The following is a 19,334-nucleotide window of genomic DNA, read 5'->3' on the forward strand; positions in this document are numbered from 1 at the left end:
TTGCACTGAACACAAAGAGAGAGAGCGTATTTGAAAACAACACTGTTAAACAAATTTTAAAAAGAGGTAAGAAACTCGAGAACTTGTAGAATCGACATTCTTTTGGTGAACATCAACAAGATTTGAATCAAAGCATTACGATAGGAAGTTTTCAAGGGAGAAACAGAGCAATAAAGAGTTGCTTTTAAATTGGTTGTGTTGAGAAATACACAGTTGTTGGGCATTGGTAATCTATTGAACTCTGGAGTATAGAAGGAAGATGAGAGAAGTTTGCATCGCATACATTGTTGTCAAGAGAACCATTACATTTATAGTTTGTTGGCTTTTAATGATATTTATAAACAAGTTTAATGGCATTACAGAGGCTGCGCTCTTGAGATTTTTCGAGACCAAGAGCTACACGAGCTAGCATCTTCAAAGGAGGCTTGAATGCAATTTGCATACCAAATAAAATATAAATAGAGATATGACAAAACCACTTAATAGAGGACCCACATTTTGCTCTATCCTTTCTCCTTTTACTTAAAATTAAACAGTTATGTTGAAATAATATTAAAAATTATTTATAAATATTTACTTGGCCTAGCACTTTGGTACTCTGGTCTATGGGAGTCATCTTCTTGGATAGGCCTAGGGTGTGTTTCTTGTGTATCGTCCATGAATCAACGTCACTTTGGTAGACACACCCACCTCATCAAGCACATCATTTTTGAGATCAATAGTCTTTTCTTGTGTATGTACTTGCAATCCAAAGACTCTCTTTGTGTGTCTCTCTCTCTCCTCATAAGCTTTTGCATGCTTGGCCCCTCTGCATTGTGGTTTCTTTTTAGAGAAGGCATACGACGAGAGCTTTGCAAAATTGTTGTAGTTAAATCTATGACGCACACATCATACAACTTGATTGTTCGCTGTAAGGTAGATGCCATGGATTGACTGTGAAAGATTTGTTCTTGGCCTTCATTACTCTCCATGGTTTGCTTAGCACATCAACAACAAAGATTAGTAGGAGAGATCCAAAAAAGTTTGATGTATAAAGATTAGCAATAGGTATCCAAATAGTTTGATGGCCACAACAAAGATTAGTAGGAGGAATCCAAAATGTTTGATGGCCAAGCACATAAAGAGCTATGGAAACCATGAGAAAATGTTGCAAAAATTCTTATGTCCTCCAACACAGACAACTTTCACCTTTAGTATGTATGCAACCCAATGGGATACTTGAGCATACCACCCAGCCATCTAGGTTTCTAGCATATACACCTAACTCACATTGGCATGTTCCTTATTGACAAACCATTTACGCGCGACGACTTCGGTTCCTCTTTTGCAGCAGCAGAGGTGCATGCTTCCATCGATGACACTTCATTCTGAACTCCTCTTGGTCCTGTGGAGGGATGCATTTTCTTGTATGCTTATGCAAATTATCTTCCTAATTCCACAAACAACTTTGCTCTCTCTCTCTCTAGCATAATGTTAGCATGACCACCATTAAAAAGTATTCTTCAAGTTGATTGTGCTTCATCACCCATTAACCTTGCAAACTCCTTTTGGATAACCCTCTATCTTCAACACTATTTATCATAGTTCATAAGAGAACCCGAGCCTCATTATCCTCTACAACAACTTTAAATTCAAAGGTTGCTATTGTTTGGAGCTCTTGGAGAAATGGATTGTAAACATGACAAGCCATTATAATCGAATCTGGAATTCTTTTCGCATGGTTGAAGCAAAGCGAATTCTCCTCCTTGGTGCATCTTGTGAATTAGATCAAGCTTAGACCCAGGTGCCTGATGAGTGGACATCTTGAAGACATGACACCTTGTAAATGAAGAAAATGACAGTTAACCTAGGAAAAATATAATATGCACTTTTTTCTTTAAGTTGAGGCATCCTATCAAACCCACAATTTTGACACCCTACATTCAAGAAAAACCTATCAAAAATCATATATATGAGGGCCCTTTGCCATATAAAAAAAGAAAACAAAGAGAACCTCACCCCTTGGTATTAAGCAATGGTGCGACACTCACCAATAAGGCTCCCAGGCGCTTTTCATTGAAAGTGTTTTCATGTCCACTCTTGTGGAGAGTATAGCATCGAAAATAATTTCTTATGCAATCTATTTTTAGCCTTAGGTCTCTTTTTTATGGATTTGGATACTAGACCTTTGACTTGAGCTCTTCCATTTGCTACCATATGCGAATGGAAACCAATATGGATAACACATCTTGTGACCCTTTCCTACATTTTGCAAGGAAAAGTAGCTTTGTAGAGTAAGGAGAGAACTTGCAGTGAGCATTTCAAACTCCCATTGGCACAGTGAAAGATGAAGGTTCATAACTTATTTTCACAAGTCAAAGTGTCCTCCACATTTTCTAAGATGCACCACTCCACTAAACCGAGAAGTATTTGTTGTGTCTCATTGGACCACACATACCCATCAAATTTGATTTCCATGCCTTTTGTTCTAAAACCCAAATTCACTGGGGGAAACTCAAGTAGCATATTCCCATCATTCTTTGTTGGGAGCTGTGGAAACAATAAAAAAATCTTTGTGTGGATCATTTCACACCATCCTTTAATAGGCAGGAGCAACTGAAAAAATCTTTTAGCACCACCTTGGGGATGGTCACCGAGAGGGAGCTTGGTGGTGGGACCTTTTCTTGGCTGCCCTCTCTCTCTCTACTTGAACAATCTCTCTCTAGCTATTGCCACTACCATCTCTGCCCACCACCACCCCCCAGCCCAGCCCCCTTCACACCAACCTTGCTCCTTCCTTTCTCTCTCTATCTTTTACTATCGTCCCTTCCTCTCCTCTCCTCCTCTCCTCTCTCCAACCCTCACTCTCTCTATCCTCCCTCTCCCTCTCTCTGTATGCATCTCTTACCTCTTATCCTTCTTCTCTCTCTCTCTCTCTCTCTCTCTCTCTATATATATATATATATATATATATATATATATATATATATATCCTCCTGTGTCCCTCTATCCATCTTTTTGCTCTCTCTCTATTTCCTCCTCCTCCTCCTCTCTCTCTATCCTTTTCTTTGCTCACTCTCTCTATACTCCCTCTCTCTCTCTCTCTCTCTCTCTCTCTCTCTCTCTCTCTCTCTCTCTCTATCCATTTCTCGCTCACTCTCTATAGTCTCCTCTCTCTCTTTCTGTCCTTCTCTTTGCTCACTGTATCCTTCTATTTGCTAACTCTCTCTTGTCCTCCCTATCCCACTCTCTCTATCCTTCTCACTCTCTCTATCCTCCCTATCTCACTCTCTCTATTCTTCTCTCTCTTTGCTAAGTCTCTTTTTTCCTCTCCCTATCTCACTCTCTCTATCCTTCTCTTTACTCACTTTCTCTATCCTCCCCCCTCTCTTTATCCTTCTCTTTGCCAGCGCCTCTCTCTCTCTCTCTCTCTCTCTCTCTCTCTCTCTCTCTCTCTCTCTCTCTCTCTCTCTCCCCCAAAAAAAAGGAGATGAGGGGCCGAAATGTCTATCAGTTTAATCTTCAAATGACTCTTGCGAAAATTCTTATGTACGAAAATCTTCAAATGACTCTCTCTCTCTCTCTCTCTCTCTCTCTCTCTCTCTCTCTCATCTCCTTTTTTGAAAGAGAAAAAAAATAGAGAGATAAAGAGAGACTCTCTCTCTCTCTCTCTTGTCTCTCTCTAAAGAGAGAGAGAGAGAGAGAGAGAGAGACAGAGACAGAGAGAGAGGGAGCAAGAGAGGGAGGGAGAAACAGAGAAGGAGGCGATCGCGAGTGTGTGTGTGTGTATGTGAGAGAGAGAGAGAGAGAGAGAGAGAGAGAGAGAGAGAGAGAGAGATAGATTTCATTAAGGTCTTCCAAAAGACCAAACTCAGCCTATGAGACAAATCAGTGTACCTGTGTGGGGTATCCTCTGTCATCCCAACAAAATGAAAACGTACTGAACTAAAAAGTTGAATCTGGGTGTGCAATAAGTACAATGAGTGGGGGAGGGGATGGAGCTCTACTACTAGGAGAATGCAAAGCTATATGCATGGAGTATACAATCATGATAGCAACCTAGCTAGCTCCATCTTGTACCATACTAGGGGTATAAAATGGTATACATCAATGAAGGGGGTGTCCACAGCTCCCTGAAGAACATGCCTGGTGGTCTGCTCTGAAGCAAGCCAGTCGCTCCGCACCCTCTCTGTGAAACTAAGCTGCTCTGATCTCTGTCATCTCTCTCTGGTATAGGCGTGGTGTCCGTAAGCCAGGTGTCCTCTGTCTCCTACGGGCTCTGAGTGTCTGCTCTTTGGAGAGTAATTCCCTGTGCTGTGTAGGGGCTGGGAGGGGTGGATCTCTGAAAAAATGTAGTAATATGTGTTTGTCGTCCCCCCTCTGGAGCTGTCTGAGCTTGTAATGATGTCTCTCTATGACGCTGTATGTCTAGAATGAATCTCCCCAGTATGCGCTGGTCTGCTGCATCAAAGAGTTGGCGTAGGGAATGTGGCTCTCTGAATAATAAATGGGATATCTCTCTCTAATGGTTGTATATGCTCTGCATCTGCATACATAATGCTCCTCACTCTCCACCTCCTCTTTGCACAATCTGTATACCCTCTCCTCTCGGGGGATCCGTGCTACTCTGCCAGTGTCGATCTCCAATCGATGTGATGAGACTCTAAGCTGACCAATAGCTACTCGGGAGCCGTGTGGTAAAAAGCCCTCCATGTATCTAGGCCTCTCTATAAATCCATCATTAGTGATACTCATGAAGTGATCTCTGTAGTATAGCATCTTCGATGGAAGAGGCTGTGTAGGCAATATCCATGTCTCTCGTGTATAGAGCTGCCATAGGTCCTGTCTCAATACTCTGTTCCTCTCACTATGAGAGAGACATATATGTGGTGCATCCCTGTCATATTGGAATGGTGGTAGATGATCCATGTCTAGGCCATGCTGTGAGAACCAATGTGTGACCTATGCATACCATGATCCTCTGTCTCGTGCCTCAGCCAGGTGTCTAGATGCCTCAAAAGCTCTGTATGACAATCTGTCCTGTGGCATCTCTCTGAATCTGTCTAGCAGGCATATAGTTTGGAATATGGCCTCTACCATTATAGGAGGCGCAACAAACTCTGCTCGGATAATGTCAGGAGGTACTGACGGTTTGCTGCGTATCATGCGTGCCATCATGAGGGCCTATGGTCTCTCTATCTGTGTCCACCAATGGGTAGCAAGACCTGGCGCCGCCCATACTGCTGCTCCATACATCAGTGCCGGTGTGACTAATGTGTCAAATAGCCACCCCTTCATCTGGGGCTTCTGAAAATGCACCTGGTGGCACTATCTCTCTAGCATAGCCAATGCTGCATATCCCCGTGTCAATTCAGCTCTGGCTGCTGAACCCATGGTGAAGCGCGTGCTGCAAAGAAGGTAACCCCTAGGTACATGTATGATGTCACCACCTCCACCTGGCGTCTTGCGAGAGTGAATGTCAGCTGACTCCTGCCCTGTCTCGATGTATGAAAGACCATAACCTTGGTTTTCCCAAGGTTCACAGTAAGACCCCTCTGTGTGCAGAAATCATCGAGTGCATGTAGATGCTGTTGTAGACCTCCTGGAGACTCAGACACATACAATATCATCAGCATAAAGCATAATATGTACTGAGGTACCTGCTAGATCAACTCCATCTCTGCCTCCCCGTGTAATGAAGTCAGCCACCTCATCAATGTATAACCCAAATAGTGTGGGGGAAAGTGGGCATCCTTGCTTCACACCAATGGTGCTAGCAATAGTCTCGGACATACCTCCTGGGCATTTGACTCGCCCAAAAACCTGCTCATATAATGCATAGATGCCCCATGTCATATCTACTGGTATGCCAAGAGACTGCAGGCGCTGAAAGAGCCTCTCTCGTGGTACTGTGTCAAATGCCTTGCGAAAATCCACAAAGCAACAATAGAGCTTTCTCTCCCTCACTTTGGCCTGATCAATCATACATCTCAAAGTGAATACATGGTCAGTGGTAGAGAAAGCTCTCTTGAAGCCTGCCTGCCCCCTGATGAGCGTAAACCTGCTCGCTCAGCATATAAGCTAAGCTCTTGCTCCAACACTGCACCATAGAGTTTGGCCAACACGTGGCTAACCATAACCGTCCTGTAGTTGCTCTCGGATCGAGCATATCCCCTGTTTTGTGGATCGGCACAATGGTGTGCATCGTCCACACTCCGCAGGCAAACCCTCTGCTAGTGCCCTGTTAAACATGTGTGCAAGAAAAGGAGCCAAAGAATCTACTGCATATATGAGATGCTCACCCTCTAGGCCCATATGGTCGACAGCCCGTCCCCATGCTGTAGGCGGTGGATAGCTTCCTTTACCATCGAGTGGGTAAAGAAGCTAGCTGTGGTAGGTCGAGGCTCCTGTGGCTGAGGTATAGGTGGCTGCTGTGGGGCGTGGTATAGGCCCTATGCATATGTGTGCCATGTCTGTGGGTCTGCAATGGGTGTTGGTGTCCGGGGCTCTCTAAAGTGCTGCCATGAGATAGGGCTATCTATACTCATGAAGAAATGGAAGATCTCTAGCTCCTGTATCTCTGTGAAGGCCCGCCTTTTGCGCGGCAAGTAAGTCTCCTCATCTCTCTCCTCGACTCCTGCTCTCTGTGATGGTTCCCTCCCGAGGCTCTCTGTATGTGGAGCCGTGAGTATAGGGCTCTGCACTTGTCATCATCCCATCTGTTCTGGGGCATAGTCCCAGATATCGCAGGCTCTCCTGATGAGTGGACACGATGTGGGAAGCTCTGTAATAAATGCAGCCGTGTGTAGGAGTGATGCCAGTTGGACTGTAATGGTATCCATAGGTGCTAGGGGATCCATGAGTAGGAGCCCATCCTCTACTCTGCCAGTGTATATGTATGCCATGTCATTGTGAAGTAGATGGTAGTGTCTGGCGTCGATATGTGGGGGGGTGGTGATACTGGTGATCCGGCTAGTGAAATTGCCAAGTATGTATCAAGTATGTATGATCTGCCTCAATAGGACGAGGTGGGATGGAGAATGAGGTGACAAGCTGTGATGCCTCCAAAGACCCCATAATGTAGTCTACCACCGTGCCTCGGGTCTGTGTATGACCCCCATGTGGGAAGCATGTCAGCCCTCCTGATCCCGGCCACTGTAGCATCCCATTATAAATAACGAGATGATGCCTGGCTCCCAACTCTAGTAAGTGGTCCCCATAATGACCTCTGTTTGGTCTAGTGTCCTCTGATGCCCGACTAGCCCCTATCTCCTCTGGATCCACAGGGTGGAGGATCTCCATGTCATCATAGTCATACACCTCACACTGTCTGCTCTGTGTGTGGGCATTGAAGTCACCCATAAGAAATACCTCCCCTAGTGTAGAATAATGCATAATCTCCTCTGACAGACGTGTATGGCGAGGCTCTTGTCTCCTCCTCTTGTGGCATGTCCTCTGTAATGACATAGGAGGATCCTGATGGAGGAAAGTAACATAGGGCTATGTATATAACCCTGTCCTATGAGAGCTGTAAGCTGATCCACATGTATCTGGCCTCTGGATCCTGTGCTACCACTCTCAATCTCCCCTGTAGCTCCCATCTGAATAGAACTGCTACTCCCCCCGACCCTCTCGAGGTACCGTGGCGTGTGGTCATCCTGTATGTTGACTCCCACTAGAATCCCTCTACTCGAGGTAGCGGGCTCTGATGTGTCTTTGTCTCAGAAGTATGATGTCTCTCCTCACCATAACATGCTCCAATCGTCCAGGCTGCACCCATAGTGAACCATTACAGTTCCACACTGCCATGTGTATCTCTGTCATCAGTGGCTTGGTCTGTGTTCCATAGGCCCCAAACCGCTAATCCATGGGCCAGCCTCCTTAGGTGCATCCTTTTCCTTTCCGATCCTGTAAGCAGGACCCGGCTGGGCTATACCTGCAGCACAGCCTTTTCCTTCCAATCTTGCAAGGCAATCATGTCTAACAATTTGCAACACACATTGCAATGTAACTTGTAGTGGTTGGAAATCTGTGCAACCAATTGCTGCTTGTTGGCAATGTGCTACCTTGGGCTTGCAGGCCTTCTACACAAATTTTAGCAATCATCATCACTGATGTTTGGTTACTTGCATGCGTGATGGTGTCGATCTAGAAGCTGATGGATGATGGTTAGTAATTTTAACAGCATTTTGACTCTTCTTTGGTGGTCTGAACTTGGGTGATGAAAATTTGGATGATCTAAAATTAGGCAATCTGAAAGTAGTGACTGCGAACACTACTATAGTGGAGTGGTTTAAGCAGACGAAGTCCCATCCGGTGGTGCGGGTTCGATCCATGCTCTCTACGGTGTTGCGCACCCATGTAATGTGTGTGAGTAGTGTATATAAAACCGGTGTTTCTCGCCAAAATTTTGAGATGTGTGATCGTCAATCGAAAGAAGATGAATGTGTAGTGCCCATAAGGTTTTTTGACACGTTAGTGTATTGAAATGAGTTGACCTATAAATCATCACACATTATATGAAATGTGGCAAGGGGATGATTTTGTATAACCCAACATGCATATTTTTTAAGCCTTATTAAAGGATTATGTAAAGCTAAAAGATATACAAAGTAGTATATACTAAGGTTATCAAAATGGGGTTTCTAGAAGGAGACCTTGGTTGCTTGACATGTACCTTCAATAATATGGCATGGTTGTTAAAGATTGGGAAGTGTTTGACTAACTTTTAGTTTGTTATGTTCTCTTGTGGAGTAAACTTACGCTAAAAAATATCCATGCAACTTGTGGCAACATATGAGTAAGTTCTTATACTTTCCTTTAGTGTAAAGTTTTTTTTGGTATTTAGTAATTGGAATATAACATTTTGGAATGCCCTTTTATTACTTCCCACCCCAATGTAAGACTATAATGGCATAAAGTATCATGAACCTTCATGATAATACCCAACATGTCCCATGAATCTTTGTACACCCTTGTCATTTGTTGTTAGGGTGGTAATTCTAAGATAAGTTTGACTTTGTTATCATCTATTTTAGCTCTATTATCATCTGTGTAAATACCATTCTTAAACACACTGTGTCCTAAATAAACAAAATGCTTCACCCAAAATTGGCATTTCGATGGGTTTAAAGATATATGATATAATCGACACCTTAGAAACACCTTGCTTATGTAGCCAAGTAATCTTTCCATCTAGAGTGAACACATAGGTCATCTATGAAGATTTCTAACAAATTTTGCAAAAAGAAGTCCTTGAATGTTGTACACATCAACCACATTGAAAAGTAGCAAGGGCATTTGTTAGTCCAAAGGGCATGAGACTATAGGCAATAAATATTCCCCAAGTCGTGGTACATGTGGTCTTGTGTTGGTCTTCCGGGGCAATGGACATTTGATTGTAGCCCGAGAACCCATTCAAGAAGTTATACGCTTATTTTTCAACCACTCGTTCTAGAAAATGTTGTGTGGGGAAATGATAATGTTGTGTGGGGAAACGATAATGGTCTCTTCCTGTTATAGCATTGACCTTCTTCAAGTCTACACACACTCGTAGTTTTTCATTCTTCTTGGGGCACAATAATAATGGGAGAAATTAGTGTGCTTGATCTCATAAATAAGTTCAATAGCAAGAAGTTTTTCAATTTATTCATTTAACAATGAGTACTTTGTATTCATTTGATAAGGCTTTTGATTGGTGGTGGTGGATGGGGACTCCTATGATAGGAGGAATGGTAGGTTGCACCACTTCGGATGAAACTCCCTTCATTTTTGTGTATTTTCAAACAAAACATTATTCAAACTCCTTCAGTAGTAGATCGACCGACTCTTTTTCTTCATCAAGAGAAATAAAAAGTGGTTTGGGATCTTCACTAGGTCTTGCTATATCAACTTCCTTGACCTCAGCAGGCTCATCATAAGATACGCCTTCTTGTCCCTCTTTGGAGGGTTTCTCTCTAAGATAAACCACAGTTCTCTTGTTGTCAATAGTATATGACTTGAAATGCTCTAGACCTGGCCTTAGATCTAGCTCTTCATTAGCATCTTCTTCTTTTCTGCCTTCAGCCCCAGGCTTTATTTCATTTCCTCCTTTTTGAATTGAAGCACCGAAAAATGTTCCAACAGTTCTTAAAGAAATAGTGGTTTCACTCAACTTTATCTAAGTTAGGGGGTTTGGTTCCAAAAAAGACAAAGTGATTGTCACACTTCACAACATCAATAAATTTCAAAGAGAAAGGTACAAGCTTAAAATGATGCAGTTGGATGGCAACATTCTTACATTAATTAGAAGAAGGAAGGATTTTTTATAACCTTCCAAATTAAATCAATCTTGAAGGTCCACACTAGTAATAGGATTAATATTTTCTTGCAAATAACTAAGAGATTTAGAAGGATCACTTCTACAAGCAACAAGGATGTCTATCCAAATAACTAAGAGATTTAGAAGGGTCACTTCTACAAGCAACAAGGAGGTCTATCCAGATAACTAAGAGATTTGGAAGGGTCACTTGTACAAGCAACAGGGAGGTCTATCCAATTATTCAAAGAAGCAATTAAGAAGGCATAAGGATTTTCATTAAAGAAGAATGTAACCTCATGCTCCTTTAGTTTCAATATCATTGAAGCATGAAAGGATAGTCTGTATTGAACCATGGATTCCTCAAGATCCACACCAAACTCGACTCTTATCAATGATCTAGGAATCCGCAGATTACCTTGTCATAGAATCAATAACACTTGAGAATACCAAAATATGTTTGTCAAAGGCTAGACTGACCAAGGAGGACTAGCGGGAAAACTTAGTGTGTGTGTTTAAGCTTGATAACCCCATAAAGGGAACACTTAGTGTGTATTAAAGCTGGACAACCCCATAATGAGAAAAACATTTTTTGAATGAAAATGTATTGGTGAATATGAAAGTCGTAGTATAATTGTCATGCTGTCATTTAGCATTGCCAAATCTTTGAGTCCCAAAGTATTGAGAAACCAAACATAATAAAACTTCAAGAATAAGTGGAAGGAGTTCCATGTTGATAGACGAAGGATGATCACCTTATACCATTAAAATGAAGGAAGACGCCTTACCTGCCACCATCCAATCAAATGTATTAGCATTATTTTCATGTGTAGGCAAGTGCCACCATCCCTTCCCACATGCTATAGATGTCACATTTTAAAAGCCTAAGGTATTCCCTAGCTTATCAACACATAAAACCAAATTACATGAGTGTCTAAAGGGTTTTGGGTGGGGCTATAACAGCCATGCAAAAAAACTTATGGTGTGATTGAGCTTCTGCAAAAACCTTTTGGTTGAACCATTTGCATCAATCAAGATTTGTCCTTTGAGAAGAGATAGGGATGAATGTCAAGAGCTGTATGTGACCTAGCTAGTTAAATTTTCAAAGTAAGTATAAAAGAGAGCTTTTTACCATTAGTCCTTTATACAATGCTATGAAGATCATTCACGATTCAAGTATTAAATGAATCGATCTTAGTTATCAAATTGTGCAAAAGGATCATGTTCTCGTGCATGTAGAGATACCAAGAGGTAGATCTCACAAGGGAATGTAAAGAGCTCTTGATATGCATGGTACATAGGGGACACAAGAGGTGGAGATAGAGGAACATGCTTTACTCCCTACGTTGAGATTCAAGTGCACTGAGGGTGGTGTTCAAGGAGGGGTTATGTTCAAGGAGGGTTTTGGTCCTTCACAAAGAGGCACTGATGAGGACAAGAGAACTATGACCCGCATATGCTCCACCCTCTAGTTGAATGTGTTATCAATGCCAAATACCACATGCAATGCACCTCTCGAGAACTGTTTCCTAACCACAAGAGCACTTTCTAGTGATGTGGCATTCCAGAGTTGAAGTTGAAAAGCTTTAGGTGGGTTGGTTCCATAGCCCAAGTCCCTTAAAGCCAAGGGTACATGCTAGCAATAGATCAATATTGATGAAGCAGCACAATAAGCACACAAGCTAATAGCTTTACTAAATACATTATATTTGATTTTTGCAAGTAGTAATATTGTTTACTCTCCACTTCTTTTTGCAATTTGTTGCTTTGTATTCTGTTGATCCAGCGGCTATTGTGTATTCTTACATGATACGTTGGTGCAACAAGCTCTAGAAGCCATCCAACTTTTGTCAACCTGCTTTGTTTGAGAAAAAACCAAAGAGTTATGCAAGCCTTTATGTTGAGTAAATGGAAAATAAAAGAAAACATGCCAGCTTGCACTTTGTTTGTTGGTGCAAAAAGGATTTGGATAAGGATCGTGATTTTGGCCCACGTTGCTGGTTGAGCTAGCATGGGAGAGAGAAAGCCGGGAGTGGTTATTAGCAACCACCACCACCCTTATTCTACATATGTTCTTAACAAATTGTTGAAAATATCTATATCTGCTATGACTAATTGTGTGTATGTGTGAGGGTGAGGGTGAGAAAATAGTCATCCAAAATTTAAATAAGGCGTCCATTCATACATATATGTGTGTAAAAGAGAGAGTGTGGGTACGTTCATAAAATCAAATGCAAACATCAACAAGGAGGAGCTACAAAATGCATAATTTTTAGATTGTTAAAAATATAAGGGCCTAAAACTTAGATTTTAAATTTTCTTGGTTTAAAAAATATAGAAAACTTCAACAAATTTATGGTAACAATTTTAAAAATATTATAGATGTGTGCATAGGGGCGTGCATGTATGCGAGCAAGTCTCTTGTATTTCCGGCTTTGAAAGTGTGTGTGTGTGATCAAAGAAAAATAAATGCATTTCATGAACCATAAGGAGACAAATTAAATTACAATAGAGCGTTGTGGAGATTATATCATATGGCATTGGTCTTCTTGGAGCTGTGAGCCATCTCCTATACCCCTCAATTCTAACACTTGTGTCAACGAGAAGCCAAGAACTTTAAAAACCCTTCAAGAATGGCTTACATAATTTAATCAATATGGATCAATTGTTTTATTTACTCTATATTGTTTCTTGGAGATTTGAGGCTTGACATTACATTCTAGGACATGGTACATTGACAAATGGCTTGAAGGGGGGCTTAGGATTATAGCAAATTTTAAAAAAAGTGAAGTCAAGGATTGTGCATAGCCTTGCCCAACTTGCTGGCACTACCACCTTTAATCTAATAAAGACCCTAAAACTAGGCAAATTTCAAGGGGAGCATAGCAACAACATACAAAACACAACTCCGAGCTGGATGCTCCTAGAAAGCTCAAGACACCATGTGACACAGATTTGAGAGGAAAGCATGTAGACTACTTCATTCATCAATTCTTTTTCCTCCCAAAGGAGTAGCTCCTCTTCCTTCCTCTTCCCCCCATGCATTTGCCCCTTTTTCTTGCCACTCGTGCTCTGTTAAGTTGCTGACAAAGCTGTGCCATAGTATTTAGTTTTTTTGCCTTATTTTGTGTTTCTATATTTCAATCTTCAATCTTCACGCTCAATCAATATGTTAATGGAAAACTTTGTCAATTCTTATGCCCCGTACTTTATGAGATTGTTTTCGGCGGAATGGCTGAAGTGGGTCCACTTCAAGACATATGCCATCATGTTCACAAAAGCTGGAGAAACTCAAGTTAAGGAACCTCTGCACACCAACGTCATGGGTGCTGATTGCCAAACATCCCTCAGTGATGTCGACGAGCTATGCCTTAATTGCCTATGTGCGATATCTCAAAACCTGGTGGGGATAGAGATTCCCTGCTACCAGTACCTGGCTCATTGCTTCTTATTGAAGTTGGCCTACAAGAGTGGGACCAAAAGTGAGCCTCCTTTTTTGTTCATCTTGTTAATTGTTATCCAACCCCAACCCTACATATACTAGTCCGAAATTTTGTTCTAGTTTTATCAAAGTTTGTAGTCTGTTTATGGTTTGAGTAAATTAGTGAAAACTCACATAATGAGGATATCTATGCAACAGCTCCTGTTCTCTCACACGAGTTGCATGTAGAGATACCAAGAGTTAGGTCTCACAAGGGAACGTAAAGAGCTCATAATATGGATGGTATGTAGGACACAAGAGGTGGAGATAGAGGAACATCCTTTGCTCCCTATGTTGAGATTCAAGGGCACTGAGGGTGCTGTTCAGGGAGGGTTTGGTCCTTCACAAAGAATCGTTGAGGACAAGAGAACTGCGGCCCGCATATGCTCTACCCCCTAGCAAAAGGCCGAAGCTGACTTGTTATCTGTGCCAAATACCACATGCAATGCACCTCTCAAGAGCCGTTTCCTAACAGCAGGAGCACTTTCTAGTGATGTGGCACTCCAGAGCTGAAGTTACTTTAGCTTGAGCTGGCTCCATAGCCCCAGTCCCTTGTAGCCAAGGGCGCATGCTAGCAACAGACCAGTGTTGATGAAGCAGCACAATAAGCACACCAGCCAACAGCTTTGCGACATACATCACACTACATTCCTTGAAGGCAAAGAGAATGGTTTTTGCTGTATGCTGGAGTTCACAAGGGCTTGAAGCACCAAAAATAAATGCATAAATTTTCCAACTCAAAAAGGAACTGTAAGAACCGACCTTCAAACTTGCAAGTGAAAACAAACCTTGCGTGATCAAGGCAAACCCTGCTGTAAACTTCGATGGGACACCCACATTGTCAACCTACATGGTTCCTCAAAGATCACCATATATCTGGCTTTCGATGGTAGACATTCACATCTGTAGGTGTCTTGAACCATCAATTCTAAGTATACACGCAATATAGGCATTACTTGTTTTTACTGTTACAAAGGTACTCATCTGCAGAAGGGTGTAGAGATTAATTGAATCAAACACACCTTGACCCCCTATGTTAAATCTAGGTTGTCGCATATGTTACAGAGTCCAAGCTTCACTGATGCTGGCTGTGTAACCCCAGTAAGGTATGATGCCTGATAGAAGCCTACATGAAGAAGAGAGGTCAACGGCTTCAATGCTTTCTGGGCAGCTCAGGAACATCTGCTGGAGAAGTTGATTGAATGTCCTTGAGCAGGTCTGAAACCAAGACAGTCTTTCTAGGATGACTTTGCTCCCAAAAGGCCTCAGTAGCTAGTTTATCCTGATGGATTGCATCTGCCCGCGGCAGCAAAATATAGGGCTTCCTTTGTGAGGAAAACAGAGAACTTTTCACCATCTTCTCACTATCATCCCCTTTCTCCACTGCACAATTCCTATCGAAACCAGCCAAGCAATGACTCCTGCAATCCATAAGTGTTGAAGACTTGCACGTTGATACTCTGTGTGTTTGGTAGTCTTGTTTCTGACAGTCAAAACACACAAATTTTGGAAGCCTCAAAGACGCCAGCCAGCTCTCAGATCCGGAGTCTCTCTTGCTCTTGAAGCAGTAAAAGCAAGTACTTCTATTGCAAACAGTACAAACTAGTGAGAGGCACGTTTTCTTGCAGATGAAACACCTCTGGCCGGTACCTCTAGCTTTAAGAGCCTCAAGGCTGACTTTGAGAATGTCTTGGTTAAGGAAGTATATGTTAAGTTTCAGCCTTTCCCGTTGCACAACCAAATGGGTGAGCTCCCGGAGTTTTTGCAGCTGTTGCCGTGCTGCCACAACTGTCTGGTCACCACCCCACCCCCCAAACCACCCCCCCCCCCCCCAAACACAAAAAAAAAAAAAGAGGGAAAAAATCATAAGACTTTTCACTGCTTCACTACCCCGTTTAGAATGAGGACATAAAAGCAGCAAGTATGAGCCACTAACCATGTCGATATCCTTGTCACTATGCCTGAAAAAACATTCTTGAGACACGGAGGATGTCGCATGGTCAACAACATCAACTGAATTGAAAATACCGAAGTGTTTTGCTGCATGTTCCTGTCAAACAAAATAAAGATAAAAATTCATTTACTCTGCAAGCTGAAGTACAAAGAAGATGATAAAAATAGGTTTTGTGCTTGTAAACCTGCTGGATGTGATGCAGAAGTGCTCCTCCATGCTTAGCTCTCTTGGAGATCCAATAAAAGTATATTCCTTCCACGAATTCTGGAGTTGCATGACCTATCTCATGCATATCATCAATATTCAAAACTGCACTGGCTTCTTCAGCAGCCACCACCTTCTCCACTGTTTTCTCTGCTTGTGCAAACTGACCTTTGCCATGCCCAGAAGCATCTTGTCCAGAAGTTCTGCCCTTCCTTACTGATTTTTTCCGCCCCCTCCTCCTGGTCCAATGCTTGTGACTTAGGCTCTCTTCTGCAATAGGTAAGAGTTTCTCTTCATGGCTCAAGGGTTTCTGAAAGTTATGGTACATATTCTCCTTGTCACCCTGCTTTTTGGAATACAAAGAAAACTTAACTTATATTCAGAGTGACGAGTTATCAAGCAAACAAACATACAGCTCATGTTAATCTTACCTCTTCTAATCTTGCTCCTGCTGCACTGGAAGCAATAAGTGCATGTTTTGGACAGTATACCCGCACAGAAATGACTTGTTGATTAGAATGTTGCAGCTGCCCATTCATTAACATAATCTTCTATTCAATATTGCTCTGAAAGCCTTTGTTTACAAAAAATAATACCATTAAATGCTACTGGAAAAACCTACCTCAAAAGATGCTCCTTGGGTAACACCACATGAAACATGAAAAACTGCTTTGCATCCTGGCACTGAGCACCTCTCCACAGAACCTTCTTTCATACCACAAAGCCAGCACTGTCGCCGTTGTCTTTTTGCTCGTGCATCCGCAGCATTTAGACCATCAATCGGCTCCATTGCATCTGTGTTGACAAAGAAGGTTTCATTTGTGTACAATGCACAAACTACATGAGCCCATTTGTGGGGCTCTGTTGCAGGCTTAAGGGCACCACCTTGTTTACAGCACAGTGCACAACTGCAAAGCACAAGAGAAAAAAATATAAGAAAGGGTAATAATAAACATTGTACTCCATTACTCCAGGTAACTAAATTCTCCTTGTATATGCAGATGACATAGTTTTTGTCTCGAACAGGGGCTACAGTCACACTTTGATACACTTCAACCCTTCTCTGTTGAGGGGGATCTCACAGTGAATCTTGGTATGTAAAAGCTTATGAATCTTCTTGTTAGATTGCAGATTGAACCTTATTCACTTGAAAGAGCGAGGAGGAGAGAGAGTATTGCAGAGTACACAGGATAGGGTCCCAAAGCGTCCCCACCACAGTGTATTTTCTTTTCAAGATCAGGGCTAAATCTGAACCTGCTCGGGGGAGGTTTGCGGACGCGAACCTACATTTGGGGGGTGAGCTTTCCTATACCCCTTTTATTTGATTTCTCTAATCTTGTTTATGCTTGTGTAGTAGGTGATCCTTGGGAGGAGTCCCTTACCGTTCGTATCAGAGACTCTCTAATATGTTAGTGCTGCAGAGTATGTCTGTCTTTCCATGGTGAATGTCGTCGCTAGTATAGGCTGTAGTGTTTGCAGCCAGGCGTGGGTAGCAGGGCGATCATGTGCAGGTTCCATGAGGCGCAACAGGTGATTATCTAAGTGCTGGTTTGTGCTCTGAAGAGTGAGCTAGCCGATTGCTCACAAGACAAATAAATAGGAGAAATACAATAAAATGCCAGATAAATGGTAAAGCCCCAGAACACTGAGATGCACAATTCTAACACCCCCTCTACAGCTCATAGTGTGCAAGAGTTGGAAGAAGATAAGTCGATGAAGATGCAACCATGGACCCTCCAGCATCGCGAATACTAGAATCACCTCGGAGAGAGCACATAGCAATCTGTTTCCTCAAAACAAGATGCCACCACGAATAGCACGGAACTTTGCTTGGCCACAAATTCCTACACAAGTGTGGAGTGAACTCCAAAAAATAGATAATGAGCTGCTGGACACACCGCGCCCATAATCCCCAACAATGGACGGAACACATCACGTCCCAAAAGCCTCGAACAATGAACTTGGAATAGATCCAATTCATAATCTCTGCTGTACCAAAGATAACCATGTCCTGCCATATGTCTAATGCTTGGAACTCTGAATCACGGTCCCCATGCACTAGTAAGTGGAGTTGTAATCAGCCCCGTCTCCCGCCCACAAGCCATCCGGGGTCTCTTGAGCAGGAAGCGCCTTGGGAGCCCTAGAAGTGGTACTAGATGCCTATGTTCATATCCCTGATTCTGACAGATCATCCAACTTGATCCCAAGTCCAAGAAATGCAAATTCCTTCGATATAGCTCTCATTCCAAAGCTTACAGATTATGGGATCTGGAGTGGTGATTTCTCACGATGTTCACTTTGTTGAACCCTCATTAGATGATTCTCGCTCTCATCCCCGAGCTTACCATCGAGGTCCTTTCTTCTTCCTCGACCACCCCAACTCCACCACCAACTTCTTTACCCCTGCCTCTCCACCCCCTCCTTCCCTGGCTTCTCCTCCTCTTGCTCCTATGCAATGGAGGATTACCCCCAAGATTCCACGATGGCTGGAAACCACTGTTCATGATTCTCATCTCTTTGATATGGAACTTCATCACCTTGCTGATTCTTTAGCACAATCTTTGACACAGGCACACAGATTACAACGGCTTCGTCATTCTTGTAACCTCGCCCTGATGAGTACAATGATACAGTCATATGAGCCTACTACAGCTAAAGAGGCTTTTGCTCTTCCTGAGTGGCGGGCAGCCATGGAGGCCGAGATTGATTCCATCGAGAGGAATCGTACATGGGAGCTTGTGGACCGGCCTTTGCATCGACAGGTCCGGTCAGATTTAGCTCTCACTCTTGAGATGACTAATTTAGGACTTCTCCACGACTTTCTTGGGATGGAGGTCTATCACTATCCTCATGGAGTGTTTCTTAGCTAGTACAGATATTTGCAGCAGCTCCTGGAGACATTTGGGATGACCGAGTGCTGTCCAATGGATCCCAACTCCAAGCTCTCCAGTGATGATCCCTCTCCCCTCTTCAAGGACAGTACACAGTACAGGAGGCTTGTCGGTTCTCTTATTTATTTGACTTACACACGCCCGACATTTCTTACAGTGTTAGTGTTCTCACTCAGTTTTCTTCTGCTCCTCGACATTTTCATTGGCAGGCCGCTCTGAGAGTTCTCTGATACTTATCTGGTACCTTGGACTAAGGTCTCTCTTTTAGGGGAGACAATGAGCTTGTTGGATACTTTGATGATGATTGGGCAAGTGATCACGATACTCGACGATCCACGTCTGGATATTGCTTCACTCTTGGTTCCAGTCTTATTCCTTGGAAATCCAAGACACAGAATAAAGTTTCATTATCTTCTACTGAGGCTGAGTACCGTTCTTATCTGGATACCTGCTATGAGCTGGTATGGTTGTTCTAGATGTTGAGCAATCTTGATGTACTCTCGGATTATCCGATCCGTATTCTTACAA

At 42.7% G+C, this 19,334-nt stretch overlaps 1 protein-coding gene across 6 annotated transcripts in view; it reads right to left on the reverse strand.

The window, feature by feature from the left end:
- Positions 1–10,929: 10,929 nt before the first annotated feature.
- LOC147612704 (uncharacterized) overlaps positions 10,930–19,334 on the reverse strand; it is a 40,114-nt gene continuing 31,709 nt past the window's right edge. For 3 of the 6 annotated variants that reach the window (XM_086783272.1, XM_086783273.1, XM_086783274.1), the window contains 5 exons: positions 16,538–16,823; positions 16,347–16,442; positions 15,896–16,258; positions 15,694–15,807; positions 14,460–15,549 (listed from right to left, as the gene is read on the reverse strand). In XM_086783272.1, coding sequence (XP_086639398.1) covers positions 14,911–15,549; positions 15,694–15,807; positions 15,896–16,258; positions 16,347–16,442; positions 16,538–16,823 — 1,498 coding nt within the window. In that variant the 3' untranslated portion in view covers positions 14,460–14,910. Of the gene's footprint in view, positions 11,065–14,459; positions 15,550–15,693; positions 15,808–15,895; positions 16,259–16,346; positions 16,443–16,537; positions 16,824–19,334 lie in introns of those variants that run through there. The other 3 variants (XM_086783275.1, XM_086783277.1, XM_086783276.1) reach the window with 2 other exon arrangements.

This window comes from Cibotium barometz, chromosome 45 (genome assembly GCF_041138505.1).
Source record: "Cibotium barometz isolate CiBa-2024 chromosome 45, ASM4113850v1, whole genome shotgun sequence".
In the NCBI taxonomy this organism is placed as follows: Eukaryota; Viridiplantae; Streptophyta; class Polypodiopsida; order Cyatheales; family Cibotiaceae; genus Cibotium; species Cibotium barometz.